The following is a 22,768-nucleotide window of genomic DNA, read 5'->3' as shown; positions in this document are numbered from 1 at the left end:
GGCTATGTTATAAAGTCACTTGACTACAGCTGACCCTTGGACAACACGAGTTTGAACTTCATGAGTCCATTTATATGTAGATTTTTTTCCAATTAATACTGTAAATATATTTTCTCTTCCTTATGATTTTCTTAATCACATTTTCTTTTCTCTAGCTTACTTTATTGTAAGGATACAGTACATAATACATATATAACACAACAAATATATGTTAATTGGCTGTTTATATTATTCATAAGATTTCTTGTCAATGGTAGGCAGTTAGTAGTTAACTTTTTGGAACGTCAGAAGTTATAGTCAGATTTCAACTGTAGGGGAAGTCAGCACCCATAACCCCCCTGTTGTTCAAGGATCAACTGTACAATATTAGCCTGTGTTCTCTAATGTCTGGCCCTCCTCAAATGCTGCATCATTAATTCACTACCCAGCACTGGGAGCTTTTTCCTCTACAACACTGTTCCTCTGTGCTGTTTTCTTTACCCAGCAAGTACAGCTGCCCTGGGCATACCTCTGTGGTCGTCAAGCTGTGTTTGAAGGTTCGTGGAGCTGCTGCCTTTCCCGTCCTGCACACGGTCACTTGCAGTTATTATGCAGCCTCCACTCCGCTAATGAATAGATCGTGTTGTTTCAGAAGTCTCCTTTGTGTTGAGCCCAAATCTTCCTTCCTGTTCCTCCTACTCATTGGCAGTGCTTCTTCCCTCTGCAGCTGCACAGACTAATTGCATATCTAGAAAGCTAGCATGTGTCTCCCCCCAGCTCTCTCTCCTCCAAGCTAAACATTCTTGTTGTGTCAACTGTCCCTCACAGGATATGGCTGCTGAGATTCTTCCCTTTTCATTAAGAATGTTTTGGATAGTCTTGAATTTGTGGATATTCTTGAATTTGCCACTCTTAAAATGTGATTTCCAGAGCTAAGTCAATGCTCCAGCTGGGGTCTGACAGCATGAGGACGGTGAAACCGCTACTTCTCTTAATTTGAACTTTATACGTCCATTAGCACAGCCTAGAACTACTCTCATTTTAACAATTCCTTAACGATATATTTAAAAAATAAAGTAAAATGAAATAAAATAAAATGTGATGACAAATTTAAAATTTTACTTTAAAAATTCTCACTTTAAAAATTCTTTAATGATATATTTAAAAAATAAAGTAAAATAAAATAAAATGTGAGAACACCTCAAAAAAATAAAAATACAAATTCTTTAATGCACACCAGACTCCTATTGAGTTTGTGGAAAACCGTTCTTATGCCCAGTCTCCCCATTTCCCAGGTTCACGGTTAATTTTAACCTTTTGTGTGCAGCAGCCTCACATTTATCTCTGTTAATCCATTCTCCTCAATGGTGGGATGTTATTGCAGCACACAAGGTTCTTTGAGAATTTTGACCTCTATCATTGATGTATTTATTGGCAGTTTTTTTCAGATTGTGCCTTCCTTCCAGGTTGCCTTTAAGCCAGGCAGCCAAGTAGAGAGCGCTGTGGCCCTTCTCACAGAACCTCGCCAAAGTTTGGTGCTTTTCTCTCCTGGCTGGTGCTCCCGCCTCCTGCAGCCCACATTTCTCCAGAGTCACCTTCAACCTCTTTATTTATAGAATAGAAAACTGAGGCTTGCCTAGACATTTACGTGACTTTCTCAAAGCCACCCAGCTCCTAGTAGCAGAGCCAGGATTCAGATTCAGGTCCTGAGGAAAGGCCTTTCAAACGCCACACAGAAGTCAGAATACATTGGTGAGAGTCACCAGAACAACTTTTTTAAAACAAAGATGTTTAGGTCCCAAATCTGCCCAATGAGGTCAGAATTTTCAAGGAAGCCCTGGTAATCTATTTGTTTAAAAATAATCCTTATAATCTTGGAAGTTTGAAAACATCACTTACCTGTTATTTCCAACAAAGTGAGTTACCTTATCCAAAAAACCAGAGGTTAGTGTGTGGGAGGTTTGTCAGTAAAACCACGCTAACTCTTCTTAACCATCTCTTTATTTCCTGTGTTTTCATAACCAACTAATTAGTAATCTAGTCTGAAATTTTGTCAGGTAATTTGTCACTTTCCTACTATATAATTCCCACAATTTATCTCTTCCTCCTTTTGGAAAAATGGGACAAAGTAATCCGATTTCCAGTTTTGTAAGACCACTTCCAACCTGATTTCCCAGGGAGTGTCGGCAGTCGTACGGGTGAGGTCTTTCAGTTACCTGGCAGGTGGTGGGTGTGTACCTGGTAATCTGTACTCATGCCACATTGGCCAAATGAATGTCTAGATCTCCAGTGTGCTCAGACCCAGCCTCTAAGTCAGAAGGCCTGAGCCATTTCCATACAAGGAACTTACCCTCAGCAAGGATGCACTGACTCAGAAGGGCATCTTTGAACCCCTCCCTCTGCCTCAAACTCTTGCTGAACCTCCCTAACTACACCCCACCAGATCTCCTGTATTCTGTCTGACCTTGGTCTCCTGAACTCCAACCCACTAGTTCACAGTAGATGACAGGCACTATGTTAGGCTCTGAGGGAACAGAGCAGAGTAATACATGGTTCCTGCCAAGACCCATCTCTTCTGCCCCTCACTCTAACCCCATGGCCTGTTTGAATTGCTTTTATTCAAGGGCTAGGTTCCATTTTTCTGCCTCAGAATAAGTAGGGCATTGCAAAGAATAGGGATGTCAGCTCTTGGCTGTCCATTTGGCCACCTCTCCCATACTTCTTGCACTGGTGGAAGTATGTGAGTGACTAAGGACCTTGGCACTCACTTTCTGACATTTGCTAGTCACTGGGTCTTTGCGTGGTACCTCTCCAAGTGTATAGGTCTCATGTTCTTCCACCAGTAGGCCAACCAGGCTCTTTGCATCATCATTCCTGGCAGTTGGCTCTACCTTGAATGCTTGCTGCACGGAGGCCCTTGTCTTATCTGTGACAAATACACTTGAGCTTGTATCTCATTTGTGCCTCGAGAACATTCCCTAAAGCTTTGAAGAACACGAATCCTATGAGACACTCTGGAAAAAAGTTTAAAATTCCCTGATTAAATAAGCATGGGAAGTACTGTACTGGAAATCTTTGACGAATCATGATGCCCTTCAGCATATTAAGTAAAGGCCATGTGAAGTTCCATAGCAGGAATGTGTTCCAGTTTGTTTAAGCTGCTGTTTCCAAACTTCCATGTGTTTTGCGGTTACTGTTAATTGTCAGTTTTTCCATAACAGCCAGTGTTCCACAAACCCACTTTGAGAAATCGCTGCCTAGACAATGTTCAGTTATGCAGAGTGGATATAGATATAAGCACAGCCTAAACAGTATCTTCCTTATGTACACATTTTATTATAAAGGTAATATGACCGCAGTTCAAGAAGTTTAGGGAATAGAGAATTATTTAAAATATGCATAATTCCAAAGTCACAAACAACCTGTACCAAAAGGATTTTTAACCATGGTAATATCCAGAAATAAAACTCAGGGGTTCAGTGAACTTCTATGGAAAAAAATGTACATCTTTATTTTCACTAATCTATAGTTGAAATTTAGCATTTCCTTGGATTATAAATGCAGGGAAGAAACCACAGTGATGTTGGCAGTGCCTGTGTCTCTGTCACCGACAGAAATAGCAGGTTTTTCATATTATATCCCAATTGTTGCTAGTATCTCCAAGAATTATGTGTTCTCGTCACTATTTCAAAAACGTTACTTGGCCTACCATTATATATGGTTTTATTGTGTTAATAAAGAAACACACATTCCAGTTGCACAATTTTGTTTTATCAATATTTGATAACTGTTATTCAACATTCTTTTTTTCCTTTGTAATCTTATATATTTGGTTTTATGCATTTAAAACGTCATTCTGAGAAGAGATCCTACCTTACCAGACTGCCAGAGGGGGCTGTGCCACAAACACAGGTCAAGAATCCTGCTGTATTTACATCTAATATTTAGCCTTTTATGCATGTACTTACATCATTATGAAAGACATACAGATATTGAGCAGAGGACGTAGACATGTACAGGAGTGGGCAAAAGTAGGTTTAAGTTGTTTGTATGGTAAAAGACATGCAGGTTATCATTATTACAGTAGCTTTATTAACTCAAAAGAATGTCACAATGTAACTGTAAACCTACTTTTGCCCAGTCTTTTATAAATATTTTTATACATGCACACTTGTATACATTTACATATATAAAAATTATATACACACATCTAAGTTTTCCTGTATTTTCAATTATTTTCTTATGCTAGGTGTCCAGATCTATATTTATTCTTGTCTCCTATGATATCCCCTCACAGTAATTCTAGTCAAATATAGAGGCAAATGAACTCCCTAGCAGTGCAAAGCAAGTTTTTGGAAAGTTTCTAAGCCTCTTTTGTTAATCTGATTGATAGTTTAGATAAAGTCTATTGAAAAAACTTTATTTAAATCAACTGTTCCTTTGGTCTCTCCATCCATAGAGATTCTAACATTTTTCTTAAGGTCAAAGGTCTTCAATATTATTTTAAGAAGGAACAAAAATGGTTTCTTAGTACAGATTTACTTTCCCAAAATTGATAGGCTGGTTCACTTCATCATTTGAGATTGATGGTGATTCTCCGAAGTACCAAGTTTTCTCCTGGAGGGTTTGCCTCGGAGAACCACAATACATTGTGCTGTTTCCTAAAAGCTCCAGGACTCCTCTTACAGAGATGTTAACATTCATCCAATGATTAACCTTGTACTTCAAGTGAATTTAGATTTTTTTTCCCTTTCCCCAATGAATCAAAATAGGATAAGCCACTTTTACTGACTGATGTAAGCATGAGATAGTCATTTTGAAAGCTGTAAGTTAAGATTCACTAGCTCACCATCTGCAGTCTTTAATTATTGATATCTTTCAGGCTCATCAGTTAGCATCCATGCAAGCTCAGGCTTATAATGGTGGGAATACCAACCCCCCACCTGCTAATAACGAGGAGGAAGAAGATGAAGAGGATGAGTATGATTATGACTATGAATCCCTCTCTGATGGTAAGAGAAACTGACCCTATGCTGTGTGCAGGGAAGTCCTGGATGATTTTCTATTGGGGATTTTTTTTGCAGGGGGTGTCTTTTTTTTCCAAAAATAAGCCTGGCATTCCATAGACCAATAGTACAGGTTGTTGTAATATAGTGCCCAAGAGTCTAAATCCCATCCCTCCACTTAGTGAGGAGGACCAAGTTAGCTACTAAGCCACCACTCAAGAAAAGAAGAGGAAGGTGTGGGAAGCATTACAGGGGTCATTCCTAAATGGATTTCTAGAGGAAGAGGTGAGGATGGGGTTTCACTGCTGTAGAGAAGCCCCATTCTCACCTTTCAGGTTCTGGACTGACTGATGCTCTTGGCAGAAACTGTAGACTGTGGCTGAATCTTTGCTGTCTCCTGTACTACCTGCAGGGGGCAGCATCACGTTTCTGTACTCTGCTCCTTCCTTTCACTCCAGCTTCCTAGGAGTATGGAAGAGAAAGAAGCATCGTTTCCCTACCCCACTACCCTGCTTCTCACATTACTAAGCCAACGAGACATTTTCTGGCCACATCGAAGGGAAAAAACATGGGTGATAACTAATGGTGCAGTACAAAAAAGTCACATAAATGATGTTATCTAGAGATTGCAGATAAAGGATTCTTCTTTACATGAGAATTAAGTTTCAAGTGTGTTTTGTTTGCACTAAATGAGTGTCATTTGTTATAGTTTACGAAATGTTTTCTCAGGTACCATTGCTAATGGTAGACTGTTTTATTTTGGCAACTTCTGGAAGACAAAGTGTAGTAAGGAAAATCCTATTTACATAAACATTATATAGGTAGAATATATTACTTCTCTGTAGGGTAACTGTTTTACAAATATGCAGATTTGCACAGACCAGCAACCACATACCACTGGCATTAAGACAACCAAGCTGCCCTGCAAATATCTGCTTCTCACCTAGCAGAACTGTCTCCTCGTCATGTTTTGTTCATGAACTTCCATCATGGCCAGCAGTTACATACAGGCTCTTTGTGTCCCACCCCCGAATACAATACTAGTCTGTCCATTTTTTAAAGTAAAGTATAGTTAACATACAAAATTATATTAATTCCAGGTAAGCAACGTAGTGACTCAACATTTATATTCATTATGATATGATCACCACAATAAGTCCAGTAGCCATCTGTCACCATACAATGTTACTAAGATAATACTATTTTCTCTAGGCCGTACTTTACATCCCTGTGGCTTTTTTTAATACCTGGAGGTCTGTTTCTCCTTTCCCCCCTTTTCACTCATCCCCCACACCCCTCTCTTCTGACAACCATCAGTTTGTTCTCTGTATCTCTGAGTCTGTTTCTGTTTTGTTTTGTTCATTTTCTTTTTTTTTTAGATTTCACAATGGTATTTGTCTTTCTCTGTCTGACTTATTTCACTTAGCATATTACTTTCTAGGTCCATCCATGTTGTCACCAATGGCAAGATACCATCCTTTTTTATGACTGAGTAATATTTCATTATGTTTATTATGTGTGTGTATGTATGTTTGTGTGTCTGTGTATCACATCTTTTTTACCCATTCATCCATCCATGGGCATTTAGGTTGCTTCTATATCTTGCCTATTGTGAATAATGCAGCAATGAACATAGAGATGCATATACATTTTCAAATTATTGTTTTTGTTTTCTTCAGGTAGATATTCAGAAATGGCATTGCTGTGTCTATTTAATAGTTGACCTTAATAATAGTTGATTGCTTCATATCATCAACTAAAAACCAATTTATTTGACCTGAAATCCCATCAGATAATACAAGGGGCCTATTCTCTAATGGGGAGGTCAAAAGAGGGGGGAAAAAATGAAAAAGGGTCAAGGTAATTCTTGTATTTTTTTTCCTGAAAAGTTGTGGGAATATGAATATTTTTATATTGACTTATCTTTCCCCATGGGTTCCTATGATAGTCGTGGTGATATATTCTTATAAAAGAACAAATTTATTCAGATAAGAAATGAAAACCACATTTAAGATGTCAACCAATCCAGATGTCATTTGCTTTTATAAGAAGTTAGTGCACTGGAAGATTAATTCACTATCATAAATCATCCTGTGTATTTTCTGTACTTTTATAACAAGAAAGGAGATGGCTTTTCTTAATTATTAGTATTATTATTAGTATTATTAGTATAGCTGTTTTGATATGCAAATAACAAAATGAACAGGTAGGAGAAGGATCTTTCTGATTTACACACATACCTCAGAGATATTGCAGGTTGGGTTCCAGACCACCGCAATAAAGCAAGTCATAATCTTTTTGCTGGTGGAGGATCTTGTAAAATAACGCAATTTGTGAAAAAAATGCAATATTAGTAAAGCACCATAAAATGAGGTCTGCCTGTTTTTTCAGGAGAGTAAAATATAAACCCTACCCCACTATATTTCTCTAATAGTTTAGTGTTTCTTTAAGACCCACACGTGCTGGGAAGAGGTATGCAGAGAAAGGGGGCCCCACCAGGTTCTGCCCCTGTGGACGGGAGACTTGGGCATTGTTCCTTCACCACTCAAGGCCTCCACCCTCAGATGTGTAATGAGACGGTTCTGTTACATGTTGACTGATGTTCTCCCTCCTTCCAGCACTACCATCTAGATCTACAGCAATTAAATCCACTGCCACCACATGAGTATTTCCCACTTCATTAATAGATTCCTCTCACTGGCTGGTTCCCAAACAGGCCTTATCATTATGCCATGACTTGTCTAAGCTTGTCCTATTCAGGCTTCTTTCTGCTACCGTTAAGTACCCTGTCAGTCTTGTACTTTTGGTCATGGTGTGTTGCCTCGCTCATCTCTGCTTCCCTGTACCATCTTCACTTTGTCCAGCTGAGATGAGAAGGAAATAGAAACCTACCTGCTGTGGGCAGGACCATTCCCAGCTTCATAAGGGGACCTCAAAGGTTTCTAAGCTTCTTATAATGATGGGTCCCTTTGAGGATGAGATGGGAGCTGTGGCCAATCCCCTCAGAGAAATAAACATGCTCTCAAATTTCTGCATAAAATCGCAAGGAGTGTTCACAGGCCTTCTGCGGCCCTCGCAAGCAGCCCAGGCTGGGAACCCATCTTTAGAATCTGGGTGGCCCAGTTTACTTCTGTGACAGCCCTGGTCTTCAGTTTTCACATCTATAAAATGAATTCGTCTGTAGCCTTTTTTTTGGCTATAAAAACATAATGATTCCAAAATTACTTCCAGAAAATACAAAGGAAGTTCCAAATGAGGCTCATGTATTTCAGGAACCACTACTCTGCCTTTTAGGCAGTACATTCTAAATGACTATTTATTTAAGTAAATTTCATTAAATAAATATAGATTAATTTTTCCCAACTTTGCCATTTATCCTGACTAACCTTGAACAGAGTACAGATTTGAATTGGCAACTTAATATAGAGCTATTCTTCGATAATAACTACATGACTCTAACAGATTAATCACCTTATATCTATTTGACATAATATATAGTTGGGAGTATTAATATAAAATGTGAGTGTAATGGCATGATAAACATTAACAACATTTGAACTTTTTTTATTGCTAGCTGTTGCATCCTTAACATCAAAATATTGAATTGATGGAAGATTCCTTAGTTCATTTATCCTATCACCTAAGCTGTTGTTATGCTTTGCTTCCTACCTTAGTTTAATTTATCTGGCTTTTTGTCTTAACTTTTCTTACTTTTATCCCCTTCCTGACTCTGTTTTTCTGTAGCAGATGTCCTTACTGCTTCCCTGCTCCTAACTGTCAGGAAGGTAAAGCCATTCACACTGAGCGTTTCCACTGCATGAGCGTCAGCATCAGTTTCCAGTCTCTTAGGCCTGATTAGCGTGAAGCTGTGGCACTCGCGTAAATAAAAATGTAGCAAAATGGTTGAGCTCACTGACTTCATAGCAGGCTGCATGACTCTGATTTGGTATAAGGATATTTTGGTCTAAGCATTCGTGGTCTGATAAGATAGTAAATCCGAGGTGAGAAATGTGCTTTCTTGTTTTTCATTTTAAAAGAATATAATCGTGATATACTGCTAACACCTTTAAAGTCATTTTGAGTAGAAATTGAAAGCAAGAGATAAAATTATCTCTTATATTTTAGGTTATTTTAATTCCCATCCCTAAGATTCTCACTTAATAAATTGATTTTTAAAATTGTGAAAACTTTACTTTCCAATTAAGTATAATTGTGAAAAGTGCATTACAAATGACAATGTCTTTTTTTCTTCTGGTTTTGACATTTCTAGAGGTAAAAGAAGCTAATAGCTTCATTTTAAAGTGAGAGAGAATAAATCTTGTATGCACCATCTGGAAGTGCTTCAACCACTAAATCCTTCCCAAACTGGTGTACCGAGAGCTTCTTGACTCAGGTTATCCTCCATAATCTTTGCATACTTCATGTACCTGAAAATGAGCCTTCTCATTTAGATTATGTCTGTATGACACATTATTTAACAAAGTGAAAAATGATGCTTCAAGCCACCATTTTGGTAACATGTAGCCAGCCTCGGCCTTATAGGCGAGCACAAGTATCTGGATATGCTTGCAATGACGTAGACATAGCCCGTAAGTGAAGCATTCGGTTCTTGTCCACTGAAGCCTGCCAACTCATTTTCAGACAACATTCTAGAAGACAGACCTGAAAATAAATCATGTAACGACAAGCTTCAGTTTGAGTATAATGAAGAAATCCCCAAGAGGATAAAGAAAGCAGATAACTCTGCTTGCAACAAAGGAAAGGTGGGTGAATGGTTTCTGTGAATTTGCACGTGTTGGTTTCAGGTAGGATTTCATTCCCTCCTTATTTATCCCTTCCCTTCACCTTTACCCTCCCTTTCCCTTAGATGCCAAAGCCCACATGCTGATGCTATGGGGCACCCACCTGCCATTTGTAGAAGGTTAGTCATTGACTCATCCAACAAATACCTACTGAAGGTGTACTGTGTGGCCAATACTGAGGTGGCACAGGAGGTGGTTTGGTGATGGAGACCAACCTGTAAACAGTGCTTGTAGCAGCTAAAAACAGGGCATGCAGGCCCAGAGGACAGCCTGGTGCCTTCAAGGAATTGCTAGGAGCTTTAAAGATGTTGGGATGACCAAGAAGATTAACGGGGCTAAATTGTGAAGTGTTAACACAGGAATAACACTGAGATGGAAGGATAAATGAGATACCCAGACCCTACCTTCAGGGGCCTCCCAGTATGTAGGCTGTGAGCAAATCTGTAGAATAGTGGCCCTGACATTGTTGGAGAACAAAATAATATAATATGTCAAAATGTGACCTATAGAAGGAGCAGGCTCGATTATCTATTCATTCAACAAATATGCATTGACTGTTCCATATTTACAACCCTGGACTATATCCCATGAATTACACTCATTTCTCGCTCTCAGAAAGTTTTTACTCTGCCCTGGCTGGCATGGCTCAGTGGATTGAGCACTGGCCTGTGAACCAAAGGGTCACCAGTTTGATTCCCAGTCAGGGCACATGCCTGGGTTGCGCGCCAAGTCCCCAGTGCGGGGGGGAGGGGGGGGGCTGGAGAAGCAACCACAGACTGATGTTTCTCTCCCTCTCTCCCTCCTCTCCCCTCTGTCTAAAAATAAATAAATAAAATCTTTTAAAAGAGAAAAAAGAAAGTTTTTACTCTAGGAAAGGTGTTAGGACACAAGAGTAAATATAGACTAAGGTGAAACACACTGGTGACATGAGAAAGGAACAGGCTCGTGGGTGGCATGTGCCTTCCATGTCAACTGGCATTATTTTTCCTTTGACAGGTATATGACATGGAACTGGGAGAAGAATTTTATCTTCCTCAGAATAAAAAGGAGAGCAGACAGATTGCACCCGAGCTTTCTGACCTTGTCATCTATTGCCAAGCAGTAAAATTTCCAGGTAAGAGGAAGAAAAATCATCTAAAACATTTAAAGGTATCAAAAGATAAAAATATACTATTTATTTAATTGCACATTGTGAATACTCTCAAAATAGCTAAATTGTGTTGCAGAATTCATTGTTATAACACCTCCTAAATATTTATTGTTGTTATTATTTGCTGTGATGCTCATGAGCAAAATACCATAAAATGTTTATTTTCTAGATCATATTACATATTTTCATAATAGTTGATAATGATAATAATATTCATAACATCTAGCAGCTAAATTTTATTAAGCATTTAAGTACCAGGATTTGTGTCAGTATTTTACATACATCATCTTATTGCCTTCCTAATAATTCCATGAGGTAGTGGATTTATTCCTTGTTTTTAAATAAAACAAGTCTGAGAGTGAGAAAGTAATTGGCCCTAGATCAGAGTGCATCTGTTAAGACTCTTTTGTTTAAAAGTGGCAGAAATTGACTTAAGCAAAGAGGAAGTTTATTGGCTCATGTATTGAAAAGTGAAGGGAGCCCTGACCAGTGTGGCTCAGTTGGTTGGACGTTGCCTTGCAAAACAAAAGGTCGCCAGTTTGATTCCTGGTCAGGGCACATGCCTGGGTTGCAGGTCAGGTCCCCAGTCAGGGCGTGTATGAGGGGTGGCCAACTGATGTTTCTCTCTCTCTCTCTCTTTACCCCTCTCTTCCCCTCTCTCTGAAAAAACACAAGATAAGTAAATAAAGTAAAATTTTTTTAAAAAAGAAAGAAAAGTGAAGGGATACACAGTTTCAGGCACAGCATAATCCAGGGCTATCTCTCGCGCCATTTGTCACTGTCTCCACTCTGTTGGCCCTGTTCCCTTTGTGGTTGTCCGGCAGCTGCTACAGGCTCACACTACATGTTTCCAGACTCAGCTTCAGTGTAAGAATCTGTTCCAGAACTTTAAGCAGCAGTTTGATTGTTTTTCATTAGGTCCTTCTTCCATCCCTGAACCAATCCCTGTGGCCAAGGGCAGGCAGTGTTGTGACAGTCTAGGGCCCGCGTCACACACCCCATCCCTGAGCTGGGTAGGGAGACTGTACCCACACCACAAGGACCATGGGCGGGGTTTCAGTGGGAGAAAAGGTTTTCCCAATTGGCCATTTCTAGAAGTACAGTGCTGATAAACTGCTTCCCAAAAAGCTTCATTTCAGTTAATAAATGACAGAACCACAATTAGAAAGCCTATCTATCTCCATTGCACTAGCTCGCCTCTCTTGTTGGGGTGTGTTGTCAGTGAGCTCACCCAGCAGGTGCCCACAAAGGGGGCAGCAGGAGGTGGAGGGCACCACATGGAAGTCCATAAATATACGGAGGTCAGAAAACTTCATCTCCTTATACTGACAAAAAGGATTTCCTTGCACAAGGTCTCTGAAGACAGGAAAGCCTCTGGAATTGGGGGATTGTATAAATGTTGGTAAGCAGGGTATATAAACTTGGCCTGCAGAGGGAGTTAAAGCACCAACCCTCATTATTTTCAATATGCTCTGAAAGAAGGTCCTGCCTTCCAGAGGTTTATCTTCAGTACCATTTCTCACACTCTGCCCTGAAATTGGGGCAAAGGTATTGGGCTATTTAAAAATTAGGTAATAGTGTTCTTTTTACACACCAGAAGAAATTGTATGTGTATTTTTTTAGTCCTCACCCAAGGATATGTTTATTGATTTTAGAGAGAGTGGAAGGGAGAAAATAGAAACACTGATGTAAGAGAGAAACATCAGTCGATTGCCTTCCGTATGTGCCCCAACCAGTAATTGAACCCACAGCCTAGGTATGTCCCCTGACCAAAGATCAAACCCGCAACCTTTTTGGTGTACAGGACGATGCTCCAACCAACGGAGCCACCAGGCCACCAGGGCAGCTTTCGGGATTTTTGGCGGCTGCTACTGCTCATCAGCTAGCAAATGCTTTTGAAGAGGATGTGAGTGGATAAATAGCAAGCGAAGATTTCAAAGAAATGCAGGAACCTAGCCATTTGAGTTTTGTTTCAGGGATCATGACTTCCTCTCACATAACTACAACATGACCATATTTACAGCTGGTAAAATTGTTCTTGTGATGAGGAAAAATCCTTTTCTTGTCACAAGAGCCTTGTAGCCTGTGCATCCTTAGTCACAGGAACAAGCGAGAAGGCTACTTCATCCAAGAGCCCCACTCACTGTATCTCTTTTCTTTATAAATTCAGCTGACACTATACCCAAACCATTCTGGGCTTTGTCTTTTCTTTCAAGCACCGAGTAAATAAAGAGCACTTATTCCCAAAGGCATTTGAAGTCAGTGTGAAAGATAAGGTTTCTGTATGGACAGAGAACTGTAGAAGAGTTAAAAGGTCATTTGGTGCAGCTTCTGATCTGAGGCACAGGCTAAGCATGTGGTTATTTGGCTTATTTTTAAAACTCCCAGTGTGCTCTTCTTTTGAAGTGTTATATGGCACATATTCTTTATAGATGTACTATATTTTAATTTTTTTAGTAATTGAGGTTTGTACATGTTTCTCTCCCTAAATATATTTCCTTTCTTGAAATAACTAAACTGTGTTGCCAGAATCATTATTATAATACCTTCTGCATATTTGTTGTAATTACAATTTGCTTTGATGCTCCTGGAAAAAATACTATAAGATGTTCATTTTGCTACACCATTGATTTTAATTTTCCTACATTATCCATTTCAATGCATCTCACCCTTCACTATCCCAAGTCCCTTCCAAGGAGCAATATGCAAAAAAATCTTCAGAGCAATAAGGCAGCATGAAGATTGTGTGGTGTGACCTCCCCAGAAGTACAGGAACTTTCCCAAGATCACAAACCCATTTCCGTGGTAGGATTCAACTCCTCAATGACCTTGATTAAGTTAACTTCCCTGCACTTCAGATTCCTTATCCATAAAAAAGACATAATACTCCTAACTTGCAGGGTTGTTCTGAAAATTAACAATAAAGTATATTATGTGACTAGCTCACTATCTACAAATAGTTGGCTCTCCGGAAATCGTGGTTGTTGCTGTCCTTACTGGTGAAGGGGCCAACAGGGCAGATGAAGGCTCTTTACTGCTCCTTCTGTTACTTCTCCAGCCTCTTCAGATTCTCCCCTTTCTTGATGACCCAGCGCTGTTCTTTCTTCCTTGCCCCACCCCGAGAGAATAACCAGGCTGTTCACAGAAGGTCCCACATCGCTGGGGAATGTCGGCACGTGCCAGGATGTGTGCAAAAACCCCAGAATGAACACAGTGCCTCCCTCTGGCCCCTCATCAGTTTTACGTGGGAAGCAATCTACTGTTACATCATTGTGTAGAGGGCAAAATTCACACACAATTTTAAGATAAAGCATGAGACCTCATTAGTCCAAGTTTGTGCATCTTTGTACTAATGGATACTTCACAGAAAAAAAAGTTGAGAAGCCCCACAGCTGCTATGAACTGAGCACTTTCTCTGAACAAGACACTCTACTAAATATGTATATATACATTACCTCACTTAATCTTAACCACAGCCCTTTTACAGATGAGGAAGAAGTTGGGCAGAGGGATTAAATAACTTCGATGAGGTCACCCCACAGGGAACTGGATTTAAACCCCACAGTCTATGTTTTTATTACACACTACTTTATCCTGTCTTCTCTGATGATGTTTTTGGAAGGTGCATTTTCATCTCAGAGAGGACCTCCTGAACACTGCTCCAGCTGAAGGAATTACTCTCTAATGGTACAATTGTAGACGGTGAAACAGTTTGGAGGCAACTCGGGCTTCACTGGTGCCTTTCACTCACGCTTCCTGCACTGGGTCTAGGCCTGCATGGTGTGCATTCACTTCCTCACTCAGCAAATATCTGTTAAATCGACGCAGTGCAACAGGCACTGTGCTGGGCAGAAAGGATCCAGGGAGTGAGAAAGAGAAGCATGAACATCAGTATCCTAAAATGTATTTTCCATTGCCCTGACTGCTATGGCTCATTTGGTCGGGCATCCTCCCGCAAAGCGAAAGGTCACTTGTTGGATTCCTGGTTAGGGCACGTGCCTGGGTTCTGGATGTGTTCCACGGACAGGGTGTATAGGAGTGGCAGCGGATTGATGTTTCTCTCCTCTCTCCCTCCCTTCCCTTCTCTCTAAAAAATAATGCATAAATAAAATCGTTTATTTTAATGTATTTCCCATTTAATTCTCAGACTAACCCTGTGAGTTCCTATCATTACACCCATTTTATGGATAAGGAAACTGAGGAAGAGAGACGGTGGATGTTAAGTCAAGGCTCTCATACTGACAGGAATTCAACCTAGAAAATATGACTCTAAAATCTGGCTCTTTACCATTCTTTCATCTCTCCAAATTAAGTAATTAGGTCCTTATAATTAGATGTGGCCTGGAGCACTTTCTTTGTATGCAACTTCAAAATCTTCCTGGTGTACCATCAAGTGGGGGTGTGTGTGATTTTGTGGTTGTTCTGTAATAATCATGCAGTTCTCATCACATGTGCCCACAGAGATTAAAAAAAAACTTTGCTCTAATTTCCTGAAATACTATTATTAACAGCGCTAAAAATGCTAGTAGGTCTTCTGTACTGGCTTACAAGGGAGTAGTAGGACTTCAAAATAAACATTAACAAGGATGGAAAATGTTGAGTTCCCTTGCTTGTAGTTTTTGGCTTATTTATTTTCATTTTATGGGAACAGGCCTGTCAACTCTAAATGCATCTGGCTCTAACAGAGGAAAAGAAAGGAAAAGCAGGAAGTCCATTTTTGGCAACAATCCGGGCAGAATGAGCCCTGGGGAGACAGCATCATTTAACAAAACATCTGGAAAAAGTAAAGTCACCTTCTTACAATATCTTTGCTTGATTTTGCATGCTGGATACATCCAGCATTTCACTGTCTAAGCACGTCCCTTGAACTTTTTAATTCTTTTTTTATTTTCATGAATGTTTATATTACCTAAGTGTGGTATAAATAATTTTTTAATTTGCATTTTTAACTTGCTAAAAAATAGTGTTTCACCGAAGATGTTCTAACAGTGTTTGCCTCAAAAGGAAAATATTGGAACCACCTTGGAACATTCTAGTGGTTATTGGAACTGCTCTCTTCACCATTATAACTCCAGAAGATATGTCCATTTTATTACTAATTACTTTTTATTAAAAAAGTAATAAATTCTCATAGTTAAAAAATGCAAACAATATAGGGTATTATTAAAATTCCTTTCCATTCTCAATGGCTCAGTTCTACTCCCCAGAGGTAACCACTGTTAAGTTTATTGTGTTTTGTTCAAGAAAAATAAGATCCTTTTTAAGATGATCCAAATGGGATATAACTGAACACACTTTTATAACTTTTATATTGCTGTAACTTTTCAAATAGTTTTCTGTGCATATGTCTACCTTATCCTGCCTAATGCCTCTGTGGCATTCCATTGTGTGCATGCTGTCATTTATTGAACATTTGGGTTGGTTCCTGGGGTTTTTTTTTTGGGGGGGGGTTGCTTTTTTTTTTTTTTTTGCTATAAAAAATGCCAGAGTGAACACCCTTGTACATATATTGTTGTGTATTGTGCAGATATGTCCACAGGATAGATGAGGTACTGAGGCAAAGGACTTTCAGGCTTTTAATTGAAATTGGTGTTTCTACACTCATTTTTAAACTCATTAGCTATCATTTCGTTTCAAGGTGGTGGACTAACTCACAAGAAACACTATTATAGTATAACACTATTGTAGTGTACACTTAACAGTGAAACACTAACACTAATAAGATCTAGTTACGTGGTCATAATTGTTTACTGGAGTGTTCAAGTTTATCTTTCTAAAACATTTAAAGTTTTCTGCACTAATCTAAGGCTAATCTTTTGGGGGGTTTAGGTTCCTATGAAGGAATGCGACAGGCCTGGGAGGAATCTTCTTCCCCCCTCAGCCCAACCACGTCCCTCAGCGCTATCATTAGAACTCCCAAATGTTACCATATCTCATCGCTGAATGAAAATGCCGCCAAACGTCTGTGTCGCAGGTATTCTCAGAAACTGATCCAGCACACCACCTGTCAGCTGCTCAGGACCTACCCAGCCGCCACCCGCATCGACTCATCCAACCCCAACCCCCTTATGTTCTGGCTGCATGGGATACAGCTCGTGGCGCTCAACTACCAGACCGATGGTAATGGACCTGCTGCACCCCCAAGGGGGCCTCTCACCTCTCTCCTTTGCGTCTTATACTTCAGTAAACCTAGTTCAACAAACATTTTTTTAAAGGGGCAAGATTCCAGACGGGGGCATAGTGTATGTAAGAGTAAAACTACAGGTGAATTTGATGCTGAATTGTGCCCTTGATGTTTCAGAGTTGAGGTGATAAAAAAGAACCTTCAAAGGGTCCCTGATAATAGTCTCCTGTTCTTGCCTCCTCTTTAAGGTACCTTTTAAACATAAGGCTGCTCTGGGGTGTCTTTAAACAGGACACTGTTTAGGTCTGTGTCTAGTTTGCTTCTCAAGATCCTTTGGGGCAGAGAGTTCCTAACATCCCTTAGTAAGCTATCTTGCTAAGGTATTCTTTGCCGTCAAATAGTAGTTCTCATTCCAAACAAATTACAAGTTAAAACCATTTCAGCTTCTCCTCATCCCTTTGAGATTGAAATGCAGACTATTGGTCATTGCTCTAAGAGCAGTCAACACGGAAGAAACAAGTATGTAAATGACATGAACTGAGAAAGTGGGGTTTGTGTTTCTCCGCTGTTGATCAAACTCTGATAACAGGAACAGGATGAGGTCTAAAAGTCCAGAATAAAAGCTACCATTTTATTGCACACTCGCTGTGTGCCAGGCCCTGTGCTGAATTTTCCTTGACCCCCCATTATGTCGTTCAGTCTTTGCAACATCCCTGAGTGGTAGGTACTCTGATGATCCCCATTCCTCAAATGAGCCAACCAAGGCACAGAAAAATTGATTTGCTCAAGGTCACAGAATGATTAATAGTAATATATTCAAAGACTCGAGGAGTTTAGAGGATAAAGTATTTTTTTTTCCACTTGGTTATGGAGGCAGGAGGGCAGCTGCAGAAGATAAAGCAAAGGTAGATGAGGACTGTTTCCTCAAGCTCATTAAGAAGCCAGTCTTTCCTTTGAACAGCCAAGCAGCCTTCTCATCCTCTCATGTGGGCTGTCTCAGACCCTAACTAATGGTACTGGCCCATCACCCGCAGTACAGTCCTGTCTCCAGCCAAGGTCAAACCCACCTTTAGCTCTGGGACCAGCTGGCTACCTAGCACTAGTGCCAACAGTGCTCATTTGTGGCTGACCCTGCAGACTTTTTTTTTTTGCCCTTGTTATATTTGCTTCTTTTGATTGAAATTAAATAACATAATACAGGTGAAATACCATTCTCAGCGTAGTGCCTGGCACACAGAGAGCATTCCACAAATGTTAACGATGATTAAGTGTTTTTGATAAGTTATGAAAACAGTATGATTTGGACTCACACAAATGGAAATAATAATGAAATATTTTCAAAGTTGTAAAAATTTCTTTTCAATCTGTCCCAAGTGGCTTGTGGGCTCACATCTCTGACCCTGTCTGTAGCCCTGTGTCCACTGGCGCCCTTGGTTATTATGATACTGAAATATTTTAAGTAAACTGAAATGACTAGCAAAATGGTTTTCTCAAGGAAATGGAAATGCATTTGGTTTTGGATGTGCCCTTTCTCCTGCCGTGCTGAGGCTGATGCAGACACACTGGCTCCAGCGATGGCAAAGAGAACCACTGCTGCATGGAATTGCCCCTCCTTGGGCACCCCTGCAGTCCAGAAGCACACAGTGAGGCTACAGCTTGGCCTTCGCTCACCCCTGGAGGCTTTGCCTCTTTCCCAAGTCAAGCTGGGAGTCCATGTTTGAACTGACTGCTCAAGGGAGGCAGATGGCTGTGGGGATGGTTCACTCTCAAGTTTCTCTACGTAATCTTCCATCCCAAGAGAGAGTCTCCCAAAGACCTCCCTTGATTCAATGTGGTGAGCAGTTATTAAACACCTCCCCGTGCTAGAAAAAGCACAAACAACGTGCGGTTTCAGCATGTTCATCTGCAAAAATGGCCTTCATCTGTGCAGACAGGGGATAGAGCCTGGTAAATATCTTGCACACAGTAGATGCTCAATATGTGCACGCTGAGCTGAAATAGACTGTCCCTATCAGCACCACTGCAGTCCAAATCTGTGGTTCTTGATATTTGATCCAGATCTCTTCTAGGTACTTTTCTGTGGATGGCAAGTCCAAATAGACAGGTAAAGGTTGATGTTGGAATCATTGTATTTTAATTTTTACAAAAAAATTCCTACTGAGGGAGTGCTTGATTTTCCATAAAACATCCCAAACAAATATCAGAGAACCTTCTCCAGTATCCCCTCTAGCCTCCAGCAGTGTTCCATGGCTCATCTGCCTCAGCATTTCCTGAATTTCAGGGAACACTAATGCCCCAAAAGGGTGTCCATGGACTTAGGGTCATGTCTTCCCAGGATCTCTAATGGCTCCATCAACTCCAAGAAGGGCTGCAGTGATCTGGAACCAGGAATCGCCCAGGTCTACACTCAATAAAACCAACTCTTACATTTGGAAACTGACTTGAGCCTGGTATGCAAGTCCTGCTTATTGCTGGCAGCCGTCCCTCAACGTTCTTTCCTTCGGGGCAGAACAGTTTCTGCCTCATGTCCCAGGACCGACAAGTGTATAGATATGTGGCCCCAATTGGAAAAAAAGCTTCTATTAGTATTTAACATGCTTTCTTGAATGATTGTCAAATTCTTTGCGATGATTTTTCCAGCCCCCAAATATAGGCACAATTATTACGGAAATGATGTCTAACTAACACAGGAGTTTAAAATTAATAGAAGATCATAAAAGTAATGCTATGCCTGATCTGCCATCACATGCGTGACCGAGAGGGGTAATCATGTGACTCAGATTCATGCACACTCTCTCACTTGGTTTCAACAGGGCTTTTAAACCTATAGCCCCAGATGAAGTCCTGGGATCACCCCTAGGCTGCCACAGGAGGGCTAGATTTGAGGTCCCACCTTTATTTCAAACTGAGCAGCTCCACCTGGATCTGTTTTACTTATTGCATTTCTTGATGTGATTGTAGTAAAGAAAAAGTGCTTTAAAGTTTTAGAAAGCCACAGGATAGACACAGACTTCATGAAGTCAGACTTCAAACCCAAACAGGTGTTGACATCATAATCATAACTTAACAGCTACTGTTTCTTGAGACCTTCTATGTGCCAAATGCTGGGTAGGGACTTTCACACAATATCTCATTTATGACACCCCTGAGGGATGCACATTAGATGTCTCGGCTGTTCAGATTGGGAACTACGGGTTAGACTGTCAGGGTTTGAACCCCAGCACCCACTGCTTACTAACTGTGTGCTTTGGGTTCTTTCATTTCTTGTGCCTCGGTTTCCTCATCTATAAAAAGGAGAACACCTCATGGGTTATTGGGAAGCACTGATGCCCTTAAAGCACTTAGAATGGGTATCTTAGAAGAGTGTAGTAAGTGTGAACTGCTACAATTTTCAGTAACATACATCCAGTTCACATTCCGCAACTCTGCACGAGCTAGTTTGCTTCACTCTCCCAGCCATCCTAGCCCAGGTCTGTGTTCCTCTGTCACAGAGTAGCCTGGGAAGAAAATTCTCTTCTTACTGCAGGCAAGACCGTCAGCCTCAGTGAATCAGTCCCTTCAGGACTGGAAGGGGCCTGGGACGCGGGGTCCAGTGCACTGATTTTATAGGTAAGGAGACCGAGCCCAAGTAGCTTTCATAAGTCTAAAGATCTTACCCCAAGAACTCCTGCACACAATCCCAGCCAACTCCACATACACAGATTTTACTCATGAGACACGTGGAGGCCAACTGCATATTGTTCCGTGGTGCTTACCACACTTTCCCTTGATGTCGGTCCATGCAGCAGAATTCACTCTGCATATGGAAGGAATCTATCAGAGGGGACGTTTGTCAGGTGTGTCTCATAAACTCGCTGTTCATTTGGGCAGCCTCCATACAGTCTTGTGCAATCAGATGAGCATTTGCATGTGTAAGAGCCTGAAACGGTGCAGGAATCCCATCGTTCAGCGTAGAATGGTGCCAAGTGAAATCTGGCCAGGGAAGACTGGAAGCTGTTGTGAGGGTTCCCAGAGTTTACGACCGAGGGGATCATGGACATGATGTGAATCACATGTGATGATAATGTTTTTTCATATTTAACTACAATTAAAAAAGATGTAGAAGTATTGTAATATATGGGATAAAATGGAGATTTCATGGAAAAATATATTTCTCTGGCTCTTCTCCCAGTCTTTCTTGGATTATTGAGATTTTATACTTGCAAAAGCAAGAATTGGTCATACAGTTATCTGCATGGGTTGGCGTATGGGGATAAGAAAATGCCATTATTGTTCCTTTCTAAGAGTCAGTATAAAATGACGTATGTCAAAGATATTTTTTGGATGAGTGTTGTAAATTTTTATTTGCTGAAGGAGTTTTTTAAGTGGTGGGACCTGGGTTGGGGTGAGAATGCTGGGCTTATCCCGTAAACCGAGCTCCATGAAGACAGGGACTTTGGATCTTGTTGCCTGTTGTATCTCTGGTGCCTAATACGACCAGGCACACAGCCACTCCGTCAGGCTATGGAATAAATGGATGGTCACCTCTTCTTCGTGCCTAAGCTTAGGGAAAATCAATACAAAGTTCTTTTGCATTTTGCATTTACAAGTGACAAAGTAACAGGTAATATTGACTTTGTTTTGCAGATCTCCCTTTGCATTTAAATGCTGCCATGTTTGAGGCCAACGGTGGCTGTGGCTATGTTTTGAAACCTCCAGTTCTGTGGGACAAGAACTGTCCCATGTACCAGAAATTTTCTCCCTTGGAAAGAGACCTGGACAACATGGAGCCCGCCGTCTACTCTTTAACTGTAAGTGTGGCTCCTGTCATCAGAAGTAGCAAGGCGCTTCATCCTTGCTGCATATGAACTGGTTCTGAGTTCAAGGCATTACCAAGTTCTCATGTGGCAGTGTGGTTCATGCAGATTTAGTTCCCAAAAGGATTTCTTTGCCTCTTAAAAGCTGTGGCTGTGGTTTAGGAATGCTGTCACCAGACATGTCTTTGCCAGTGCCCGGCAGGTGGAGCTACGAGCTCCCTGCTTCACCTGCATACTGGTGAAGACCTCCCTGTCCTCCAGAGCCCTCGGAATCATCACTGAGCACCTGCCCTAGAAGTTGAGCTCCTGGTTAGAGCAGGTCATCTTAAACTCTAACAGGCTCTCCTAAAATCGAACAGCCATCAATACACAAATCAATTACAAATATCTTTCCTCACGGTTTAAAGTTTATCATTCCTGGGCCTTTCCGTAGTCCTTTTATTGTCTACTTAGCTAAATGTCAAGTCTCTACAGACTGCCCTTAACAACAGCCCTGGTAGCTCATCACTCAACTTTATTTCCCCATTCTTTCGCTCCCTCTTAGCAGACAGAGGAAAAGCCCGCTGGATGGGTGAGAGCAAAGCGGGGCGAGGTGATCTCTTCTGTCTGACATTACAGCTTGTCCATTTAACTCCGGAGGAAGAATGCCAAGCAGGCGCTGCTCACGACACCTCAAACCCCTGGGAGAACTCACTCACAGATCTTCCTCCATCTCAACTGCTTGTCTCTTTCCCCAAGACTAGGGCAGGGGCCCCTCTCCTGTTGACCGTCCGAGGCAGACTCGAGTAGAGTTCCATCGGCTATGAATTCATTTTTAACAGCGTTCCCTGTAACTTGCTGCTAAACTAAGCTATTCAAGAAAATGACTTTGAAGTTATAAAATATACACGTAAAACATCTTGAACATAATG

At 40.8% G+C, this 22,768-nt stretch overlaps 1 protein-coding gene across 9 annotated transcripts in view; it reads left to right on the top strand.

Moving 5' to 3' along the window:
- Positions 1 to 22,768, top strand: part of PLCE1 (phospholipase C epsilon 1) — a 332,067-nt gene that overhangs the window by 282,808 nt on the left and 26,491 nt on the right. For 8 of the 9 annotated variants that reach the window (XM_045197747.2, XM_071221217.1, XM_045197748.2 and 5 more), the window contains 6 exons: positions 4,862 to 4,991; positions 9,627 to 9,748; positions 10,784 to 10,901; positions 15,589 to 15,720; positions 16,767 to 17,057; positions 21,688 to 21,851. In XM_045197747.2, the coding sequence (XP_045053682.2) occupies positions 4,862 to 4,991; positions 9,627 to 9,748; positions 10,784 to 10,901; positions 15,589 to 15,720; positions 16,767 to 17,057; positions 21,688 to 21,851 (957 nt within the window). The remainder of the gene's footprint in view (positions 1 to 4,861; positions 4,992 to 9,626; positions 9,749 to 10,783; positions 10,902 to 15,588; positions 15,721 to 16,766; positions 17,058 to 21,687; positions 21,852 to 22,768) is intronic. The other variant, XM_053922228.1, reaches the window with a different exon arrangement.

This window comes from Desmodus rotundus, chromosome 4, assembly GCF_022682495.2.
Source record: "Desmodus rotundus isolate HL8 chromosome 4, HLdesRot8A.1, whole genome shotgun sequence".
NCBI lineage: Eukaryota > Metazoa > Chordata > Mammalia > Chiroptera > Phyllostomidae > Desmodus > Desmodus rotundus.
This window is presented reverse-complemented; position numbering and strand designations above follow the sequence as displayed.